This window comes from Sorex fumeus, unplaced genomic scaffold, assembly GCF_029834395.1.
Source record: "Sorex fumeus unplaced genomic scaffold, SorFum_2.1 ptg000030l, whole genome shotgun sequence".
NCBI classification, from domain to species: domain Eukaryota; kingdom Metazoa; phylum Chordata; class Mammalia; order Eulipotyphla; family Soricidae; genus Sorex; species Sorex fumeus.
Window position 1 is genome coordinate 18,470,820 of NW_026606087.1, and position 19,084 is coordinate 18,489,903.

General features: G+C 46.8%; 1 protein-coding gene across 1 annotated transcript in view; it reads left to right on the top strand.

Annotated features, from left to right (window-relative positions):
- Positions 1–14,726: 14,726 nt before the first annotated feature.
- Positions 14,727–19,084, top strand: part of P4HA3 (prolyl 4-hydroxylase subunit alpha 3) — a 43,721-nt gene continuing 39,363 nt past the window's right edge. The window contains exon 1 of the mRNA XM_056116098.1: positions 14,727–14,968. Within this exon, the coding sequence (XP_055972073.1) occupies positions 14,769–14,968 (200 nt within the window). The 5' untranslated portion in view covers positions 14,727–14,768. The remainder of the gene's footprint in view (positions 14,969–19,084) is intronic.

A 19,084-nucleotide genomic window follows, 5' to 3' on the forward strand; every position in this document is an offset into this window, starting at 1 on the left:
TTTACTCAGCAACTAGAGAAGGGTTTACAATGAATCAGTCACTGCATTCATCCAGGCTCTAGAAAACTCAGTTTTAACTGTGTAAGTTCAGGAATTCTGTCTACTCGGGGTCTGTGAAATGCTTTTCACTATAGACAACTCCCAGGGGGACCTCAGTCTCACTATAGCCCCTTAACAGAGGGACACATGGAGAACCCAGTGATTTGATTCCACGTTCATGAAACCAGTCAGGAACTAACAAGGACTCCTGACGTAAGGGACTCCATCTTGATTCCTCTTCAAGCCTATCAGCAGAGAGAAAATGCCTCCCATTATTAGAGGTCAGGTGTAAACCATTAACAAGTACGGCCCATAAGCAAACTACAGCTCCAGAATCACTCCATCCTCAATCAGGATAGTCTCCTGCAAACCAACTAATCTCACCCTTTAACTAGGTAATTATGCTTCTGTAACTTGCTTTGCTGAGCTCAGCTCCTGCAGCCACCTATCTGTTGTATCCATGCCTAGAGTGGAATGTGGTATCTGCCTTTAGAAACTCAACCCTGACTCTATTTGGGCTCATGAGTTTGGGACTCTATCCATTCCCAGTCGCCAGCTTCTGTAATAAAGACTCCCAATTCGACTAAGCTGTGTCTTGTGGAACTCCCTTTCAACACTGGGGCTCAGGGAACCATGTGTGATGCTGGGGTTTGAACCTGGAATGGCCGTGTGAAAGGCTAATATCCTATCTGTCATATGATTACCAGCCCCTTAAAATGATTTTTAAAGGCAAACATTTTTCTTTTATATTGTTGTAGAGGGTGTTTCCTTAATCTAGCATGCTGAGACCATTTATGGTGGGAGAACTAGAAGATCTTTATTATACATTTTGATCAGACATGTGGGTCTAGGTTAGGCAAGCACCTGAAACCTTACACAATGCTCAGGGGTACCATTTTTTATAGAAAATTACTACAAACTCATCATTAATTTGTTTCATGCTAAAGCATTCTGGGGGCTCACACACATCATGACATCAGTATGATTATGGTTCCCTAAAATCAGCATTTTCTAAATTTAGAATAGTAATCCCAGTGCAGACAGAGCGGGCATCTTTTTAAAACTTTCTACCCACAAGCAAAATCAACTCTTTAATGTATATTCTATAACTCAATTATTAAACCAGAGATACACATAATATTTTTACATCATAACAATATAGTCAACTGAAATTTATGGCTGGAGCGATAGCACAGCGGGTAGGGTGTTTGCCTTGCACACAGCCAACCCGGGTTCGATTCCTCCATCTCTCTCTGAGAGTATCCCGCCCACACAGTAGAGCCTGGCAAGCTACCACGGCATATTCGATATGCCAAAAACAGTAACAACAAGTCTCACGATGGAGACGTTACTGGTGCCCACTCAAGCAAATCAAAGAACAATGGAGAACAGACAGTGACAGTATTAGTTTTCAAATTATAATACAATAGAGTAAGCAGATATGTCTAGTAAACTCCTAATAGATTATATTACCAAATTTGCAAGTCACCCACTTTCCCAGAGTTATCTTTAAACCTAGGACTTAATAAGATTGGAAATGAAGAAAAAGAGTCTTTCAAGTACATTCCACAAATGAGATGACCCAGTCTGTGAATAATATCAAGTCCCACGTGTCCAGTGGGTTTCAGCAATTCAATACACTTTCTCCCTCAGAGGGACAGCGAAGGAATCTCTCGTCATCCAGTTCCTAAACAGAACATTGACCTTGTGTGTCAGGTCCACCTCGCAGCGGTCACTCTCCTCTGGGGCCTGGAGCCTGGGGTCCCCCGGGCCAGCCTGCAGCCCTGTGTCTTCCTCCTTCAGGGCACACAGCCCGTCCATGGGTCAGCAGCGCTCCTGGGTCTCCTGGGCCAGGCTTCCCACCAGCCGCCCCTCCCTTCTGTGGTAGCTCCCATTCCTCACACACGGGGCCAGCCTGGCCAGAAGCAGCGGGGCCCCGAGGCCAGCCACACCTGCAGGGGCTGCTCACTGAGTGGGACAATGGGGACTCAAAGCCCCTGGGGGTGGCAGCACCAGCAGCTTCCTGAGAGAAAAGGCTGGATTCAAGAGCCACACAGGACAGGACAGTCCCTCCATGGCTCTAACTGTCCACAGGGACCAGCCAGTCACCATGGACGCAGACCTGCCCCGGAACCCAGCAGCACTGACCATTCTGGATGGACCAAGTGATGTGGGCTGTGGGGGTGGACAGAAGGGCAGGAGGGAATGCAGTGGGATTCCTCCTGGATGTCCAGTGTCACCTGACCCTTAGAGTTTCATTCAAGATAAAATTGTCCCAGCACATGAAAGCCTCTGAAAGGGCCCAGGAGAGAGCTCAGAGGGGCAATGTGAATGCTAGTGGCCCAAGCTCCACCCCCATAATCTCACATTTTCCTGAACACTGCCAGGAGTGACCCCAAACACAGAGCCCTGGAGCCAGCAGCACCAGGTGTGGCCAAAAACAAAAGCGAAAAGTAAAAATGAAAACGAAAACAAACCCCCAACACTACTCAGGGACTACTCCTGGCTCCTTGCTCAGCTGTAACCTCTGGTGGTGACAGAGGACCATATTCAGTGTCAGGTGCCTCTGTGCTGTCTCCCTCGTCCCTCCATTCCCCATTTTGGGGTTAGGTTTTGGACTATATTCCTGCACAGTGCTCCATGGACCATGCACTGCCTGTGACCAATCCCAGATGCAGGCCATGTGCCTTCGCCATTTGGGTTATCTCAACGCCTCTGAGACCACTGGGGCTTTTATTGTTGCTCTTTGGTTGTTCTGGTGTTGTGTATTTTTCCCCCCAATACTGATAATAGAAACAAGGGCCTCACACCTGAAGGCTCTGAGTCAAAGTTCCTGGGGCTGCCAGTTTGATTTCTACTAATACCCACCGGTTAGGTGGATACAAAGTTTTCAGAGAATCTCCTTCAAGTTTTTCTCACAATCTCTGTCTTCCTTGAAGTTAATCGTCTCTGTAGGGGGTCCAGCCTCCTCAGGGTCTGTTAGTGGCACCAGGAAGGTCTTAACAGGCTGAATTTCTGTGTTCACAGGTGGGCTTTTTGCAGCCTTGGGGCTACTGGTTTTATTAATTCTGAGGAATTCCATTGCCATAGGAGCCCTTCCCTGTCTAGGTGCCTGTCTCACTGTGTGCCCATAGAAAGGGACAGTTTTGTGGATAGGTGGGAGGCTTAGGGAAAATAGTGGAGGGAATGTCACATTGGTGGTAGATTGGTGTTGACACATTGAATGCCCGAAGCAACTGTATCATGAACACGTTTGTAAATTATGGTGTTTAAATAAAGCTCATACCTGGCTTTCCAAAAAGCTCCGAGGTGGCTGCCATCTTGCTGTCCAGAGGGAAAAAGTCCCAGTTTTATGGTTTTTAAATGTACTTCATACACACTAAAGAGTTTGTGCAATGCAAAGAATAGATGTGAAGAATAAGATACTTTTTCTCCCAACCTCCTGGAAGAGAATTTTGATGAATACATATTTAGTCTTCCTGCGTTTCCTTCTCACCAAATAGTCTCACTCACCTGCAGTATCCAGCTGCTTCTGAGCTGAATTTGTTGCCTCTGGTCATGCTTTCTCTGACAAGTGCCATGCAGTGAGAACGATTTTTAAAAAATATTTTTATAAAGTTGTTTATGATAATTTATTATACTCAGTATTTGAACACCAATCCCACCAATTCGAACACCAATCCCACTCCCATTTCACCTTCTCACCACCATAATTTCCAATTTTCCCAGCAGACGCTGAAGAACTTATTTTATAGTGCTTTTTATAAATCACTAAGAATGATCAGAAATGTTTCCTTAGAAGAAAGTGTGTGACGATTTAAAGTGTGCCTGAAGTGTGTTGTATCTCACCCTGGAGCCGTTAGGCCCTTGTATAAGAGATTACTAACATGTTGTGTGTATTCAAAAAATAAAATACTAACAGGTCCACACTGCTCTCTCTCTCTCTCTCTCTCTCTCTCGCTCTCTCTCTCTCTCTCCCCCCCTACCCCCGCCTGCACTCGGTAGTCTCACACCGCTTCCCACACCCCCAGGAAGGCTGATGGCGAAGGGAGGATGAAGGAGAGAACAAGGGCCAGACTAATTGGTTTCAATTGCCATTTATTTCAATCTCTTCATTCTCCTCTGCTTCTGCCTCCCTATTCTACTTCATTCTCCTTCTGGATTTCCCTTCATTCTCCTTCCGGCTCCCCCAACCCTCTCTTACAGCCTAATTAAATCCATGAGGGGTTGGGGTAATAATGACAAGGAGAGGATAAAGGCGATATATAACTTACAATACAAGTTCAGTGTCCTTAGAAGGATCTGACCTTACAAGTTAACAGAGTCTGGGGACAAAGGTGATGAGCCGGTTGGGAAAGAGAGCACAGAGAAGTTACAGACGAGCCCAGAGGAATGGGAGTGATTTGGGAGCACCGTGATGGGTGTAACCCGATAAACCTAAGCTCCTTGCGGCAAGGGAGAAAGGACAAACCAATGTTATCCTACAATGTTGTTTTGGGTTAATTGTATTTTCTTAATGGATATTGGTCGCCTTCCACTTTACATCTCATCCAATGTGGTGTACTACTCCTGGGTCAGAATGATTTTTAAAAACATTCACTTGATCACTTGACTTCCCGTTAATCATTGATTTGTTCGAGCGGGCACCAGTAACGTCTCCACTTGTCCCTGTCATGTGCTAGTGTATCCCAATGACATCTGTTCGTTTGAAGAGCCTCAAACCAATTGTTCAGGGTCTTGACGAAGAAGTCTGACCATCTGGTAGGTGGGCGGCCACGCAGTCTTTTGACGTCCTGTGGAATCCAGTCGGTAATGGCTCTAGTTCAGTGGTCATCTCAAAATCTCACTATCTAATTTTCGACGCCTTGGCAAACGAGACACCATCACTGATTCTTGACTGTCATGGGTATCAATGGAGGTCAGAACTCCGGATTCTTTCTCTCATTTGAGCGAAACGTGATACTCCAAGCATAGCTCTTTCGATTCCTCTTTGGGAGATCCGAATAGTATTCTCCTGTTTTTGTAGGGCCCAGGTCTCTGAGGCATATATTAATGCAGGAAGAACAGTGGAATCGAAGAGATGTGTCCGGAGCTGGAGATTCTTCATCCTCTTAGCTATTTCTTCGATGCTCTTGAAGGCGTTCCAAGCCACTCTCTTCCTCCAGCACAACTCAGGCGCCAGGTCATTTGTCATGTTGACTTCTCGACCTAGGTTACACATAACTGTTGCATTCAGAGATGTTTGTCCCGTTGAGAGTGAATGGAACGTCAGGAATGAGACTGTTTCTCATAAACATTGTCTTCGTGAGATTCAACTGGAATCCTACCTTTCCACACTCATGGTCGAAGTCAGCCAGCATTTGTGCCTCTTGGCTAATGTTTGGTGTTATTAGAACAAAGTCATCAGCAAAGCAGAGGTGGTGTCGTTGCCAGCCGTCTATCTTCACTCCCATTCCTTCCCATTCCAGTTGTCGCATGACGTTCTCGAGGGTGGCACTGAAGTGTTTCGGTGAAATGGTATCACCCTCCTGAACCCCTGTCTTGACATGGATGATCACTTCTTTGTAGAATGGTGAGATCCTGGTAGTGAATCCATAATACAGCTCACGGAGGATCCTGATGTAAAATATTAACCATTTTAATTTGAAAAGTCAAATAACATTTATTATTATTTTATTAATGTTTTCATTCCAATACATCATGGTAAGCAGACTAGTACAATCCTAAGTTTTATATGCTGTCTTAACCAAATGTGGTACCCACACAATTTACTATAGTTCACTTAATCACTTAACTTCCCGTTAGTCATCGATTTGCTCGAGCGGGCACCAGTAACGTCTCCATTTGTCCCTGTCGCGTGCTAGTGTAGCCCAATGGCATCTGTTCGCTCTGGGAACATGAAGGGCCTCAAACCGATCGTTCATGATCTTGAGGAAGAAGTCTGACCATCTGGTAGGTGGGCGGCCACGCGGTCTTTTGACATCCCGTGGAATCCAGTCGGTAATAGCTCTAGTCCAGCGGTCGTCTTTAAATCTCATTACGTGACCAGCCCATCTGATTTTCGACACCTTGGCAAATGAGACAGCGTCCCTGATTCTCGATCGTCGACGATGTCGGAACTCCGGATTCTTTCTCTCATTTGAGTGAAACGTGATATTCCAAGCATAGCTCTTTCTATTCTTCTTTGGGAGACCTGAATGGCGTTCTCATCTTGTTTGCGTAGGGCCCAGGTCTCTGAGGCATATGTTAATGCAGGAAGAACAGTGGAATCAAGGAGATGTGCCCGGAGCCGGAGGTTCTTCGTCCTCTTAGCTATTTCTTCGACGTTCTTGAAGGCGTTCCAAGCCGCTCTCTTCCTCCTGCGCAGCTCGGGTGCCAGGTCATTTGTCATGTTGACCTCTCGACCTAGGTACACATAGCTGTTGCATTCGGAGATGGCCGTTCCATTGAGAGCGAATGGGGCGTCAGGAACGAGGCTGTTTCTCATAAACATTGTCTTCGTAAGATTCAGCTGTAGTCCTACCTTTCCACACTCACGGTCAAAGTCGGTCAGCATTTGTGCCACTTGGCTGATGTTTGGTGTTATTAAAACAATGTCATCAGCAAAGCGGAGGTGGTGTAGTTGCCGACCATCTATCTTCACTCCCATTCCTTCCCATTCCAGTCGTCGCATGATGTTCTCGAGGGTGGCACTGAAGAGTTTCGGTGAAATGGTATCACCCTGCCGCACCCCTCTCTTGACATCAACGATCACTTCTTTGTAGAATGGTGAGATCCTGGTAGTGAATCCACAATACAGCTCACGGAGGATCCTGATGTATTGGGCTTGAATGCCCTGATTGGCTAGGGCTTCAATGACCGTTTCTGTCTCAACAGAATCAAAGGCCTTCTTTAAATCAATGAACGTTAAACAGAGTGGCATCTTGAACTCCCGAGAAACCTCAATGAGCTTGGTTATCGTGTGGATATGGTCGATGGTGCTGAATCCTTTGCGGAACCCGGCTTACTCGCATGGTTGTACTTCATCTAGTGTTCTGCCAATCCTATTTAGGATGACTCGAGTGAACAACTTGTAGATGACAGACAATAGGCAGATCGGGCGATAGTTGCCAGTGTCATGGATGTCTCCCTTCTTTAACAGTAGTACGGTCCTGCTGGTTTTCCATTGGGACGGAATCTTGCATTCAGACAGGTAGCGAGTGAAGAGCCGAGCCAGTGTATTGATGAGTACTGACGGCAGGTTCTTCAGGTGTTCAGGTCTGACCTTGTCTGGGCCGGGTGCTGTTTGTTTCTTTACCGATGATATGGCGTGTCGGATTTCAGAAGGGAGAACGTTGGGAACAACATATCCATCCTGTGGGATTTGGTATGTCGGCAAGTGGACATGGCTATAGAAGAGATTTGAGTAAAAGTCATGGATAATCTTCTCCATTGCCATTCTGGAGGATGTGATGGATCCATCAGGACGTCGGAGGGCAGTCATCTTGGTCTTGTAGTTGGCGAAAGACAGGCGGGCCTTACGAATACTTTTCCCGGCTTCTGCCGCATCTACCAGTACTTCTGCTCTACTCTCTTTGAGGTCTTCCTTGATCACATCTCTGCACTGCTTTGCGAGCTCGGATGTTAGCTTGCAGTTGCCTGAGGCATGCGCCAAACCACGCTGGCGAATTAGCTCAAGAGTTTTCGAAGATAGGCGATTTTTCGTGGCTATCTCTCTCTTGGCGTTCCTCGCACATTCATGGAGGTGCTGAACCAGTCGATCGTATTCCTCGTCGATGTTGTCAACAATGGCATCTTCCCATGTTGCCGCAATAGTACCAAAGAGTTCCCAGTTGGTGGTCATTCTGGGAGTTCTCTTTTTAAACTTTGCAGCCCTTTCTCCCTGCTCTGTGAAGTAGAATTTTGCACGAAGGAGACGGTGGTCCGATCCCGTTCGAAATTTTGGGACAAGAGCGACATCAGTCAGGCAAAACTGTCGATTGAATATGATGTGGTCTATTTCGTTGTGGAATCGTCCACCGGGAGACTCCCATGTCCATCGTTTAGATTCTGCCTTCTGGAACTGTGAGTTACCATGAATGGTCTTGGTCGACATGATGAACTCAGACAGTCTCTCACCCTGTTCGTTCCATTCTAGGCCATGGGTCCCGATGTGAAGTTCTTCAGCTGATCTTCTCGGTCCTATCTTGGCATTAAAATCACCCACAATGATCTTGTAGAAGGTGTGGTCTTCTTTATAGAACTTCTCTAGCTCCATGTAGAACTTCTCAATTTCTCTTTCATCATAATGAGATGTTGGTGCGTAGACAACGAAGATAGAAACTGCAGGCAGTGAGCCACATCTATTCAAATGTAAACGTCCGATTCGGGTTGTTAGGCATTCGAATGAATCAATGCTCTTGGCCAAGTTTGTGTTGACAAGGACACCGACGCCTCCAACACCTCTTTTATCGCATGTTCGAGGAACAATTCTTCTCCAGTGTTGAAAACGGCATGGTGAGATTCGTGCCTTCTTGTCTCGGTCAGACCAATGATGTCGTACTTGATCATTCGCGCTTGTACCATCATGTCCTCGATGGATGCATCTGATGCTAGCGTACGTGCATTGAAAGTACAGATGATCATTTTTGTCTTCCTTCGTTGTGGCAACCTACGTCGGCCTTGAGATTTTGTCAGCCTCTCCTTTCTCATCCTTCTCAGTGCTGCCATGTCGGTGAAGCCTTCAGGGTCAGGTGAATGAGACCACACTACTTCCACTACCCAGCCGTCACCACACTTCAGGACTCTATCCGGACCCGCGCGGCCGCTTATAAGACACTAAATACCCATCTTCCGGAATTGTCGTACCGTATTTGATAGGGTTCAAATATGGTAACACCTACAAGTGTGATTAGAGGTCGCCCCAAAAACCTCTATCCCTCTCGGAAAGACTGGGAAGCTACCGAGAGTATTCCGCCCGCACGGAAGAGCCTGGCAAGCTATCCGTTGTGTATTCGATATGCCAAAACCAGTAACTACTATAGTTAACAAAACTAATTTGAGCTCTACAATTTAACAAATAAATGAGAAGGAAATAAAGAGAGTCTTTTGAACACATTTCTACAAATGAGATGAGCCAGTCTGTCATAATATCCCACATGTCCAGTGGATTTCAGCAATTCAATGCACTTTCTCTCTCAGAGGGAGTGGGATGTGGGGATTCCTGAGTCATCACCCCAGGTGACCATGGGCAAAGGGGGCAGAGGAGCCCATGCTCTGGCCCACTAGAGGAGGTAGCTGGGGGCCACCAGGGCAACACCGACATACTTGGGACATGCTTGGGAGCCCCTGAAGTGCCTGGCACAGAGCTAGCATCCCCTCCCCTCCACTGGCTGCCCAATGGTTTATAGAGGGGAGGGGAACAGCTGTGTCTGGTACATAAAGTTGGGAGAGTTGCAGTCCGTGGATGGGGTGGGGCTCCCCTATCCTCCACTGACCTCCAGTGCTCAGGTAATGACAGGGGACCCCATACTGCCTTGGAGGCTGGGCTGAGTGGAGGGGAGAGCCCTACGCTGCTCTCAAAGTCACGGCTGCTCCTGGGAGGCTGTCCTGGGGGAAGGGGCTCTGGTCCCCTGGGCAGGTGGGCAGAGGGCTTCCTCAGGGCTCCTTCCAGGGCCTGGAGCCCAGCAGCCTTTTCGCCATCTCCTCCAGGCCACAGTGAAGGCGTCTCTCTCCATCCAGTTCCTGAACCAGAGCATTAACCTTGTGCGTCAGGCCCAGGTGGATGTCCACCTTGAGGCGGTCACTCTCACCTGGGGCCTGGAGCCTGGGCTCCCCGGGCCTGCCTGCAGCCTCGTATCCTCCTTCTTCAGGGCACACAGCGGCAGCGCTCCTGGGTCAGCTGGGCCAGGCTTCCCGCCAGCCACCCCTCCATTCTGCGGTACCGCCCACTCCTCACACATGGGGCCAGAACGGCCAGCAGCATCGGGGCCCTGAGGCCCAGTACAGGCAGACACACCTGCAGGGAAGACCACCGAGTGGACACTGAGGACTCATGGCCCCTGGGGGTGGCAGCACCAGCAACTTCCTGAGAGAAAAGGCCAGATTCGAGAGCCACACAGGACAGGACAGTCCCTCCATGGCTCTAACTGCCCACAGGGACCAGCCAGTCACCATGGACACAGACCTGTCCCGGAACCCAGCAGCACTAACCATTCTGGATGGGCCAAGTGATGTGGTCTGTGGGGGTGGGCGGAGGGGCAGGAGGGAATGGAGTGGGATTCCCCCATGGCTGTCCAGTGTCACCTGTCCCCTTAGAGAGTTTCATTCAAGATGAAACTGTCCAAGCACATGAAAGCCTTTGAAAGGGCCCAGGAGAGAGCTCAGAGGGGCAGTGTGGATGCTGGTGGCCTGGGCTCTACCCCTACCATCTTTGCTTTTCCTGAACACTGCAAGAGTTGATGTCGATGGGCCCCACAGGTGGCTCATGTGACGTGGGGAGGAGAAAGATGGTCACTTTCTCTGGATCCGCCTCTGCTACCCGGGATGCAGGGTTACTAGGTTCTGGTCTCACCTCGCAGAAAGGAATTTCAGGAGTAAACGAGCAGTGAAGTAAAACAGATTTTATTTGGAGGTTTTGAAGAGTAGGAGGAAAAGAAGTGGGAGAGAGTGGAGAGTAACTTGTTCAAGAGAGAACCCGGGCATCTCCAAGGGCAGAGAAAGCCCCTACACGTATCCCGGCAGTAGACATGAAAGCATGGAAGTACACATCTCAAGAGGAAAGATGTTGGCGACATGTGTGCTCGGGCACCACATGTGCAAATAACACATAGGCTTGGGCAGCATATGTGTGGCCTTCCTTTGTTCAAGGTGGCCTTTATAGGGTTTCTCAAACCTGCCCCCACGTGGGCTTCTATCTAGGTACGAGTCCATTGCTAAGGCGGTTACCAAGGGTTAGGGGAGTGGTGGTGGCCTACTTTGAAATTCCTTTCCTGGCCTTTTGTTCCTACTGGAGCTTCTGTGGGACGGGGTGGGGGGGGGGGGTTGTCAGCCTTCTCTGGGTCTCTTGCAGGTGCCTGATGAGGGTCTTACTAGGCCTTAGTTTCTATTTTCTCTAAGGTTGGCCTTGGCATCTTCAGGGCTATTCCCAGGAAATTTGCTACCATTGCTTGGGAGGGGGGCCTTCCCTATCTGCCTGCCTGCCTACATCAAAGTGACCCCCAAACATGGTGCCTGGAGTAACTTCTGAGCACAAGCAGGAGTGACAAAAAGTAAACAAGCTGAAACTAAGCTCCCAGCATGGCTCAGGGACTATTTCTGCCTCTGTGCTCAGAAGTAACCTCGCATGGAGCACAGGAGACCATATGCGGTGTCTAACCTTATGTTAGCTCTCTTCCCTCCCACGGCACCCCACTACCACATTTGGTGTTAGTTTTTGGCCTATTTTTTTGCACAGTGCTCTGCTGACCATGTTGTGCCTGGAATCAAGACCACATGCCAGCCATGCACTCTAGTTCTTTAGGTTATCTCCCCAGCCCCTGAAGCCACTAAGATTTTTGATGTTGCTGTTGGGCTTTTGTTTTATTTTGTTCTGGGTTTTGGTGCTCCCCCACCCACCCCACTCCCCTCCACCCTTTTTTTGTTTTGCAGAGTAGGGAATGGGGGAATAGAACCAAGATCCTCACACATGCCAGGGAAGCACTCCGCCTCTTCACCAAACCCCTTTGACTCCATTTTAACTTCTATTAACATCTACTCAGCTGGAGGCTCAACTTGATATCTGTAAATAACATAGTTCATCTCCATGGCTGTCTCTTTTGCTTCAAGTCATGATTTCAAATGTTTTTATTAAAAACAAAAATCTTATCATGGGAGAGGATGGGGCTGTTTGCTGGTCTGTCTTGACTAGAGGGCTCAGAGGTGGGGGTGGGGGGAGGCCGTTCTGCTCCCCTGCCGCATCCCTGGGCCAAGCACTGCACGTGGCACCAACAAATGTCAGTGATGCTTGAAGGGAAGCATCAGTGAGTGCTGATCTCTTAGAAAAAAGAGAAGGCGCACAAAATCTCATACTGTACACAGAGGAGAGAGACAGACAGAGAGATGGGCAGACTATGGTCACTGCTGATGATCCATTTGAGTTGGCGTCAATATTCCACTAGGGGGCACAATAGGAATGTTTCAGATTTCTCAAAAAGACAAAACAAGTTAACTGGGCATTCCCAACCTACTTTGAACAAAAAGCGAATTTCAAAGTTGTTGATGATTTTGTTTTGCATTTGAATAAATTCCTCCTTTGGTCCACTGGAGAGAGCAATAGCTGTGTAACCATGAATTTGAAGGCCTTGGTACAGGTAGGGATTTTCAACTTGGGCTTATCATGAATATTCAGAAACATGATTTACCTCAAAGTTCACATCAACAGCTGGAAACCAGATGGGAATCTTTCTTCTTAAATATTATAACTGGGGATGGGGGAGCGATAGAGACGTGGTACTGGGCTTAAGGAGCTTGCCTTATACCTAACCAACCCTAATTCAATATGGTCTCTGAAAACCGCCAAGAGTAACATCTGCGCATAGAGCCAAGAGTAAACCCTGAACTTGCTAGCTATGGAAATAAACATCCAGCAAATAAACAATCAAAAGAAGATAATTCTGGAAATGACCTAGGAAAGGATCAAAACTGAGATGTGCCCAACACTCACCTCTCAATGTCTTTTACAAATGAAACCCCCAGACATTAATTCCCCTTTCCCAGTACCCTGATTCAGTGAGTCTGAGAGAAGTTCTGGAATCTGAGGTTTTCTAAAGTGCACCCACGTGATTTGTTTGAAGCTGACATAGGACTGTGGAGCTCTCCTTCAGAAACATTGACTCATCGGTTTTATGGAGGAGAAAACTGAGATGTCAGTGATCATCCCAGATATTCTCCCCAGATGTAGTAAGCGGGTGTGCCAGGACTGACCACAGGACAGCTGAAGTGACATGTGAGAGAAAGAGAATTGGAGACCTAGGATTCCTTTTCGGGCAGTTCATCTTGCTCCTGAATCACTTCGCTTGAGTGAATGGCATTTTCTTATCTGCAAAATGCAGAGCAATATAGATGCATCTTAAAGAGTGAAGGGAAAGGGGACATACAAGTTTTAAAGGACTTGGAAGAAGACAGAAACAGAGTCCTTGACAAAATGGGATTGTTTGCTATGCACTTTCTACTCCACTATTCCATTTTAAAACAAGAATTTCTAAGGAATTACCATGACACCACCTTAGCAGACAGCCTTTCCTATACCAGCCTACATAAATTTCACCTAAGTAAGCTTTACCTAAGTGAAACTTACTGTCTAGAGCAGATCACCGTTCATGATAGATATGGAGTTATAATCATAACCCATCTAACCTAGGGAAAACGTAGGGGGTGTTTTGAATTACTTAAGGAAGAATTGATCCTAGTCTGCAGACAACTAACAGATCCTTGAGGAAATGACTCAAGGATGAGTAGGAGTCAAGAAATTATGCATGAATAAGGAAAGAACTTGGCAGAAGCAAGAAAATAAAAAAGGCCAGCACTGCTGGTGTGGCGTGAGCAGGCAAAGTGGCATGACATTAAGCTGAGAGCAGTATTATTTCTGGGAAATCTTCTCATTTCTTGTCTTAACATTTATTGAAAATCTTGATCTTTTCTTTCATGTTTTGTTCCTACTTCAAACTTTCCCATTTTTTTGCAGTGAAAAGCAAATCATAATAGTATTACTTCCTCAGAGCTAATATGCATTTTGCAGTTTCTGTCACTCAAAAAATAGGTATTGTTTAATAATAGGGTCAAAAAAACAAGCACATAAAAAATTCTGTTTAGTACTGGCAAAGCTTTTTGCAACTTTGTCTCCTCTTTTTCCCCTTCTACCTCCTAAAGTCTAGGATTATCTTGGGCTGGGAAAAGCTAAAACAAACTGGCCTGAGACTTATTTGGAGGGTATGAGGTTCTCTCTCTGGGAGAAGTTGCCCTCCTGCATTCTCTTGCTCTGACTGAGCCAATTCAGAACCTTTAGAACACTTTTGCACTGAGAAGCACCCAGTGCCTGACCGGACAGTCCCAACCAGTGGACGCTACTCCTAGTGTTCTTACTCTTCTTTACCATGATAAAATTAACCCCTCCTCTCCTGCAAAAACAAAACAAAACAAAACCAACCAACCCTCCTTACTACCTTATAAAGACATTTGTATCCCTATGCATATTACTTCACAATTAACAGTAGCCCAAATCTGGAAAGAACCTAAATGTCCATAAACAGAGGATTGGAGAAAGACTCTGTGGTATCTAGACACAGTGAAATACCACTTGGCTACGGGAAAGAAGAAATCATGAAATTGGCTGTTGCCATGGATGAATCTGGAGAGTATTATGCTGAGTGAAGTTAGCCAGAAGGAGAGGGAACAGACACAGAATGATCTCTTTCATGCGTGGAATATAAAGCAACATAGTGAGGGAATAACCAAATGGACAAAGCTGGTGGACCCCAAGGTGAGGGAAGACCCCCACCGACAGAGCAGCCCAACCGCACAGTGGCAGGAGACTGCGCAGGGCGGGGCAACCTGGAGGGCGTGTCCGGGCGTGTCCGGGGCGGGGCAATTGGAAGGGGCGGGGTATTGGGCGTGTCCTGGGCGGGTTAGGGGCGGGGTAACCAGGAGGGGCGTGGCCTGAGCGACGAGCGCCGGGTACCCGGACAGTCCGAGGGTACGAACTCGGGCCGGCCATGGGCCCCGCGACGCGGCTTGCGTCTCTGCTGCTGGCACTGGCGCTCGGCGCAGGGGACCCGGCAGGGGCCGCGACGCGGGGGGACACGTTCTCGGCGCTGACCAGCGTGGCGCGTGCGCTGGCGCCTGAGCGCCGGCTGCTGGAGCTGCTGCGGCGCTACCTGCGCTGGGAGGAGGCGCGGCTGCGGGACCTGACCAGGTGAGACGGGATGGACAAGACGGGGCGACTGTCCCAGGGCGAGCCGAGCCCCGACACAGTGCCACGGGCTGGGGAGGGACTCTGGCGCTCATTGGCAGGGGTCGCAAATCCAGTGTCCACCATGAGGATTCCTGGGACGCTGTGGGCACAGCCCAGGGGCACCCCAGGTACAGCATCACACAGCAAAGCTGAGAGTGTAGGAGAGTGTGGGGCGACTCTGGGTCACGCAGGACACCCCAGGGCTTGAGTCTAGGCTGGTGAGACTAAAGGCGCACTGCCATACACAGTGGGATGGGCAGAAAGAAGTGACAATGTGCCCCCCCCTCTGTTGCTCACACACACACACACACACACACACACACACACACACACACACACACACATACGTGTTCTCCATGTGATCTGGCGAGTGAATGTTTGCATGAGGTAACAATCCATGTCTGGATGGGACAATTTCATGTCACTGGGACTGGTGGGGCTCGGCACTTGGAATGTCACATGGCAAGATCCCCACATTGTCCCATATGAGTAAGACTGTGTGTTCATAAATGCCTGTGTGTGAGCCCGTGCTGATCTCGCACTGGGGTACAAGAGAGTGAACAAGACCCAGCCTGCCCACTGGGGGCCTGGAGTCTGTGGCATCATGATATGGCACCCTTCTCTTGACACCTTCCAGAGCTGTCAGTAGGAGCATGACAATGGAGAGGTTGCCTGGGTAGGAAAGTATTTGAAACCAAGGAAACACGGGAGCAAACCGTAACTGATGTCAGAGGACACCGACTCGTTCGGACAGGAGGATGCTCAGCCAGTATTGCTTTGTTGTGTAATAACACTCTAGTGCTGTCACACGCTAATGCTCCACGCTGTGAGGTGAGCTTCTGTGAGCTTTGGAACACGGTAAGCATGGACTGAGACACTAGGAAGAAGTGATTATATATGGCTGCATATGTAGGAATGTTGCCTGAGACACTGAGAAGCCCTCAAAGTGAAAACCAGCAGGGTAACCACTACACCAGTGGGGGTAATATTAAGCCATCTGAATGTATTCATATTGCTCTGATGCTGCATGACCCTGCACGGAATACAGATGACACTGCCAGTAGGTGTATGTGTGTGACAGTCATCCCCATCCTAAGGTGTGTGGGAAGGTGTTTGTAAGGGAACACTGACAGATGAGAAGACTTGTGGACATTATAGATAGGCCATGTTGGTATGTGGAAATGTGGGAGTGAAATCTTGTGTGCTACTTACTGGTGGCTGAAGGCTGAGATAATTTGGTACATGGTACACGTGTGTAGCTTGCATATAAGCAGTTATACATAATTAATTTACTGTTAGTTTGAAATAGCTTGATAGATATAAACATGTGCATTACCTTTAACAACATATTCGAACACTGTCAGTAATTCTGCCACCTGTAGAGGTAGGTAGCATGGGACCTATTCTCTGGGCTCTGTTGATAGAACAAAATGTTTTTTTCATGTGTTCTGAGGTCAGAATCTTAGGGATCCAAGTTCATTGTTAGAAATAGGACAGACTTTTCCTCTTTGGTTTCAGATCCTGCAGTGCTCCCTTGGCATGCATACGCTGTTGCCATATCACTCATCTTTCATTCCACTCTCTGTGGGTAACTCAGAGGGAGATGGGCTATGCTCAGAATCCTGGTCCTGGGATCTCTCTGGGAACAGAGTAAGCAGAAGGACAAAGCAGTTCACCAGGGTACCCTCTGCACGCTCCTCTCTTTCACTGTCATCAGTGTTGTCCTTGTCACAGCTTTTCTTCAGTGGGATGTCTTTGCACACACCTTATGTCACTTGATTCTCATACACAATGCTTTGAAATAGTTTTGTATTATTCTTTTCATAACATGGGAGTCATTTAAAAGGTTAGAATATGTTAATTCAGTGCCTTATCCAAGATTACAAATCGAGTGGGTACAAAATCCAGGTCTAGGATACAATTCTTCTGGTTGTTTCTTTCAATTGTACTATAACATCCCAACTTTGTGCTTTCTCTAATATGCCAGGACCCAAACCAAGCCCCATAACTCCTGAAGTTTTATGAGCATCTGGATTATATAGTGGTTATGCGTCTGGATTCAGGAGTTGAACGAACCTCTGTGTGAATTCTTGGCTCTGATGCTGACCAGTTTCTTTTACTTCTTTATATATTAGTTTTCTAACCCATAAAATGATGATAATGATAGTGCCTTTTCCTGTAATGTTGTTAAAAAAGATTTAAGACTGCATAAAGATGTCTGTCATTGTGTTTGAAATGCACTAATTGCTCAATACATACTGGCATTTTATCAGCATTATTTATTTTAATATTCACTGGTAAAAGTAGTCTCCCCTTTTGGTTTTAAGCATTAACTAGGATTATAAAATCCAGGTAATAAGACAGAACAAGAAAATTCTATTTTTTTTTTTTTTTTGCTTTTTGGGTCACACCTGGCAATGCACAGGGGTTACTCCTGGCTCTGAACTCAGGAGTTATTCCTGGCGGTGCTCAAGGGACCATATGGGATGCTGGGAATCGAACCCGGGTTGGCCACGTGCAAAGCAAACATCCTACCCACTAGAACAAGAAAATTCTAGATTCCCTTCTCAGATGACTTTTCAGTGTTTTGTTTTATAGTTTACTTTGATATTTCAGTGACCGTTTCTTAGTAAATGTTCATGGTTAATTTTTAAAACAAGAATTTTGGCAGTTTCTATATATATAGTCCTATATTTCTAATCTAGTGATTTTCTGTATCTTGCGATGTTGTTCCTAAGGAGCTTAGGAACAACATCTTGAATATCTAAATAGGATTTTCTTTGATGCCAGGCATTGGAAGGTAACTCTGCTCACCACTATACCATCAATGCCTCCCTGAATGCCAGGGATGGAGCCTCTCAGCCTTGCACAGCAAGTGCTGTACTGCTCAATTCCATCTCTGTTCCTTCTTTTCCTCTTTTTTTTCCATACCAAAGGACCAAACCTAGGGCTTATGTGGTCAAGACATGTACTTTACAGCCAAGCCAAAATGCTGGCCAAAATGGAATCTTTTTAAATGTCGAAACTACTCCCTAACCCAAGGTATTAAATAAAAATTATACAAGTTATCATTTCCACAGTTATACACTAATATATGGTATTTGAGCACATAACTAATATGGAATTAACTAATGTTGTTCAATAGTTATCCCCTAGCTGTTGTTGCAGCCTTAAACACCACCAACATGAAGAGTTTATTCATTTATTTCTGTAAGAAGAATTAAGCATTCAGATGATCTCAGAAGAGCTGAAACAAATCATCTCTGAACTGCTGGGGAGAAGCATATTGAATTCAAATAGCTCTTGCATTGCTGTTGCAAAATCCGCCCAGACGATGTTTCATGCAGGCATTGGATTGCATATTTTATGTGCGGATTTTTGAGGGAAAAGATCTGATTTTCCACTCTCAGCAGCATTTGTTTGAATTTAGCTTCCAGTAACTTGGTCTTTGGAAACCAGCTATTTGCTTAGAGACTGGGCATAAAGCCAGCATTTAGATTCCAAACCAGCCTCAGATATCAGTTATTTTTTTTCCCTAGTGTGACAGAAAATGCATAGTTAAATACTGAGTTAAAGCATTGCTATAGTTTAAAATCAAGCCCAAGTCTAAGAGAATTGGTCCCCAGTACAAGGTGGGCTGCCCTGAGAACACGATGGAGGTTGTGCGTGTCATCTGAGATGACTTGGAAAAGAATCATCTCTCTGCCTCATTTCTGTCTCTTGGTGTCTGTTTCCTTTTTAAAAAATTTATTTTGGTTTAGTTTCTTATGCTATACCTGAAGTACACACAGTTATTCCTGACTCCATGCTCAGGGAACCAACCATAAATGGTGTCCTGGAATCAAACTGGGGTCAGCAGGATGCAAGGCAAATGCCCTAACCCTTGTCCTGTCCCTCTGACACAACCTCAGTTTCTGCTAGAGTAGGTCCCTCCTTTCTTTCACATAGGAAACTGAAGGATGTTGGGGGCTGGCCAGGACACATCACAGTTCTCCTTCCCATCCAGCTGCCTTCTAATATCATCAAATCACTGCCCACTCAGCCTCACTTGTCACTGGACACTTACTTTTCAGGCTG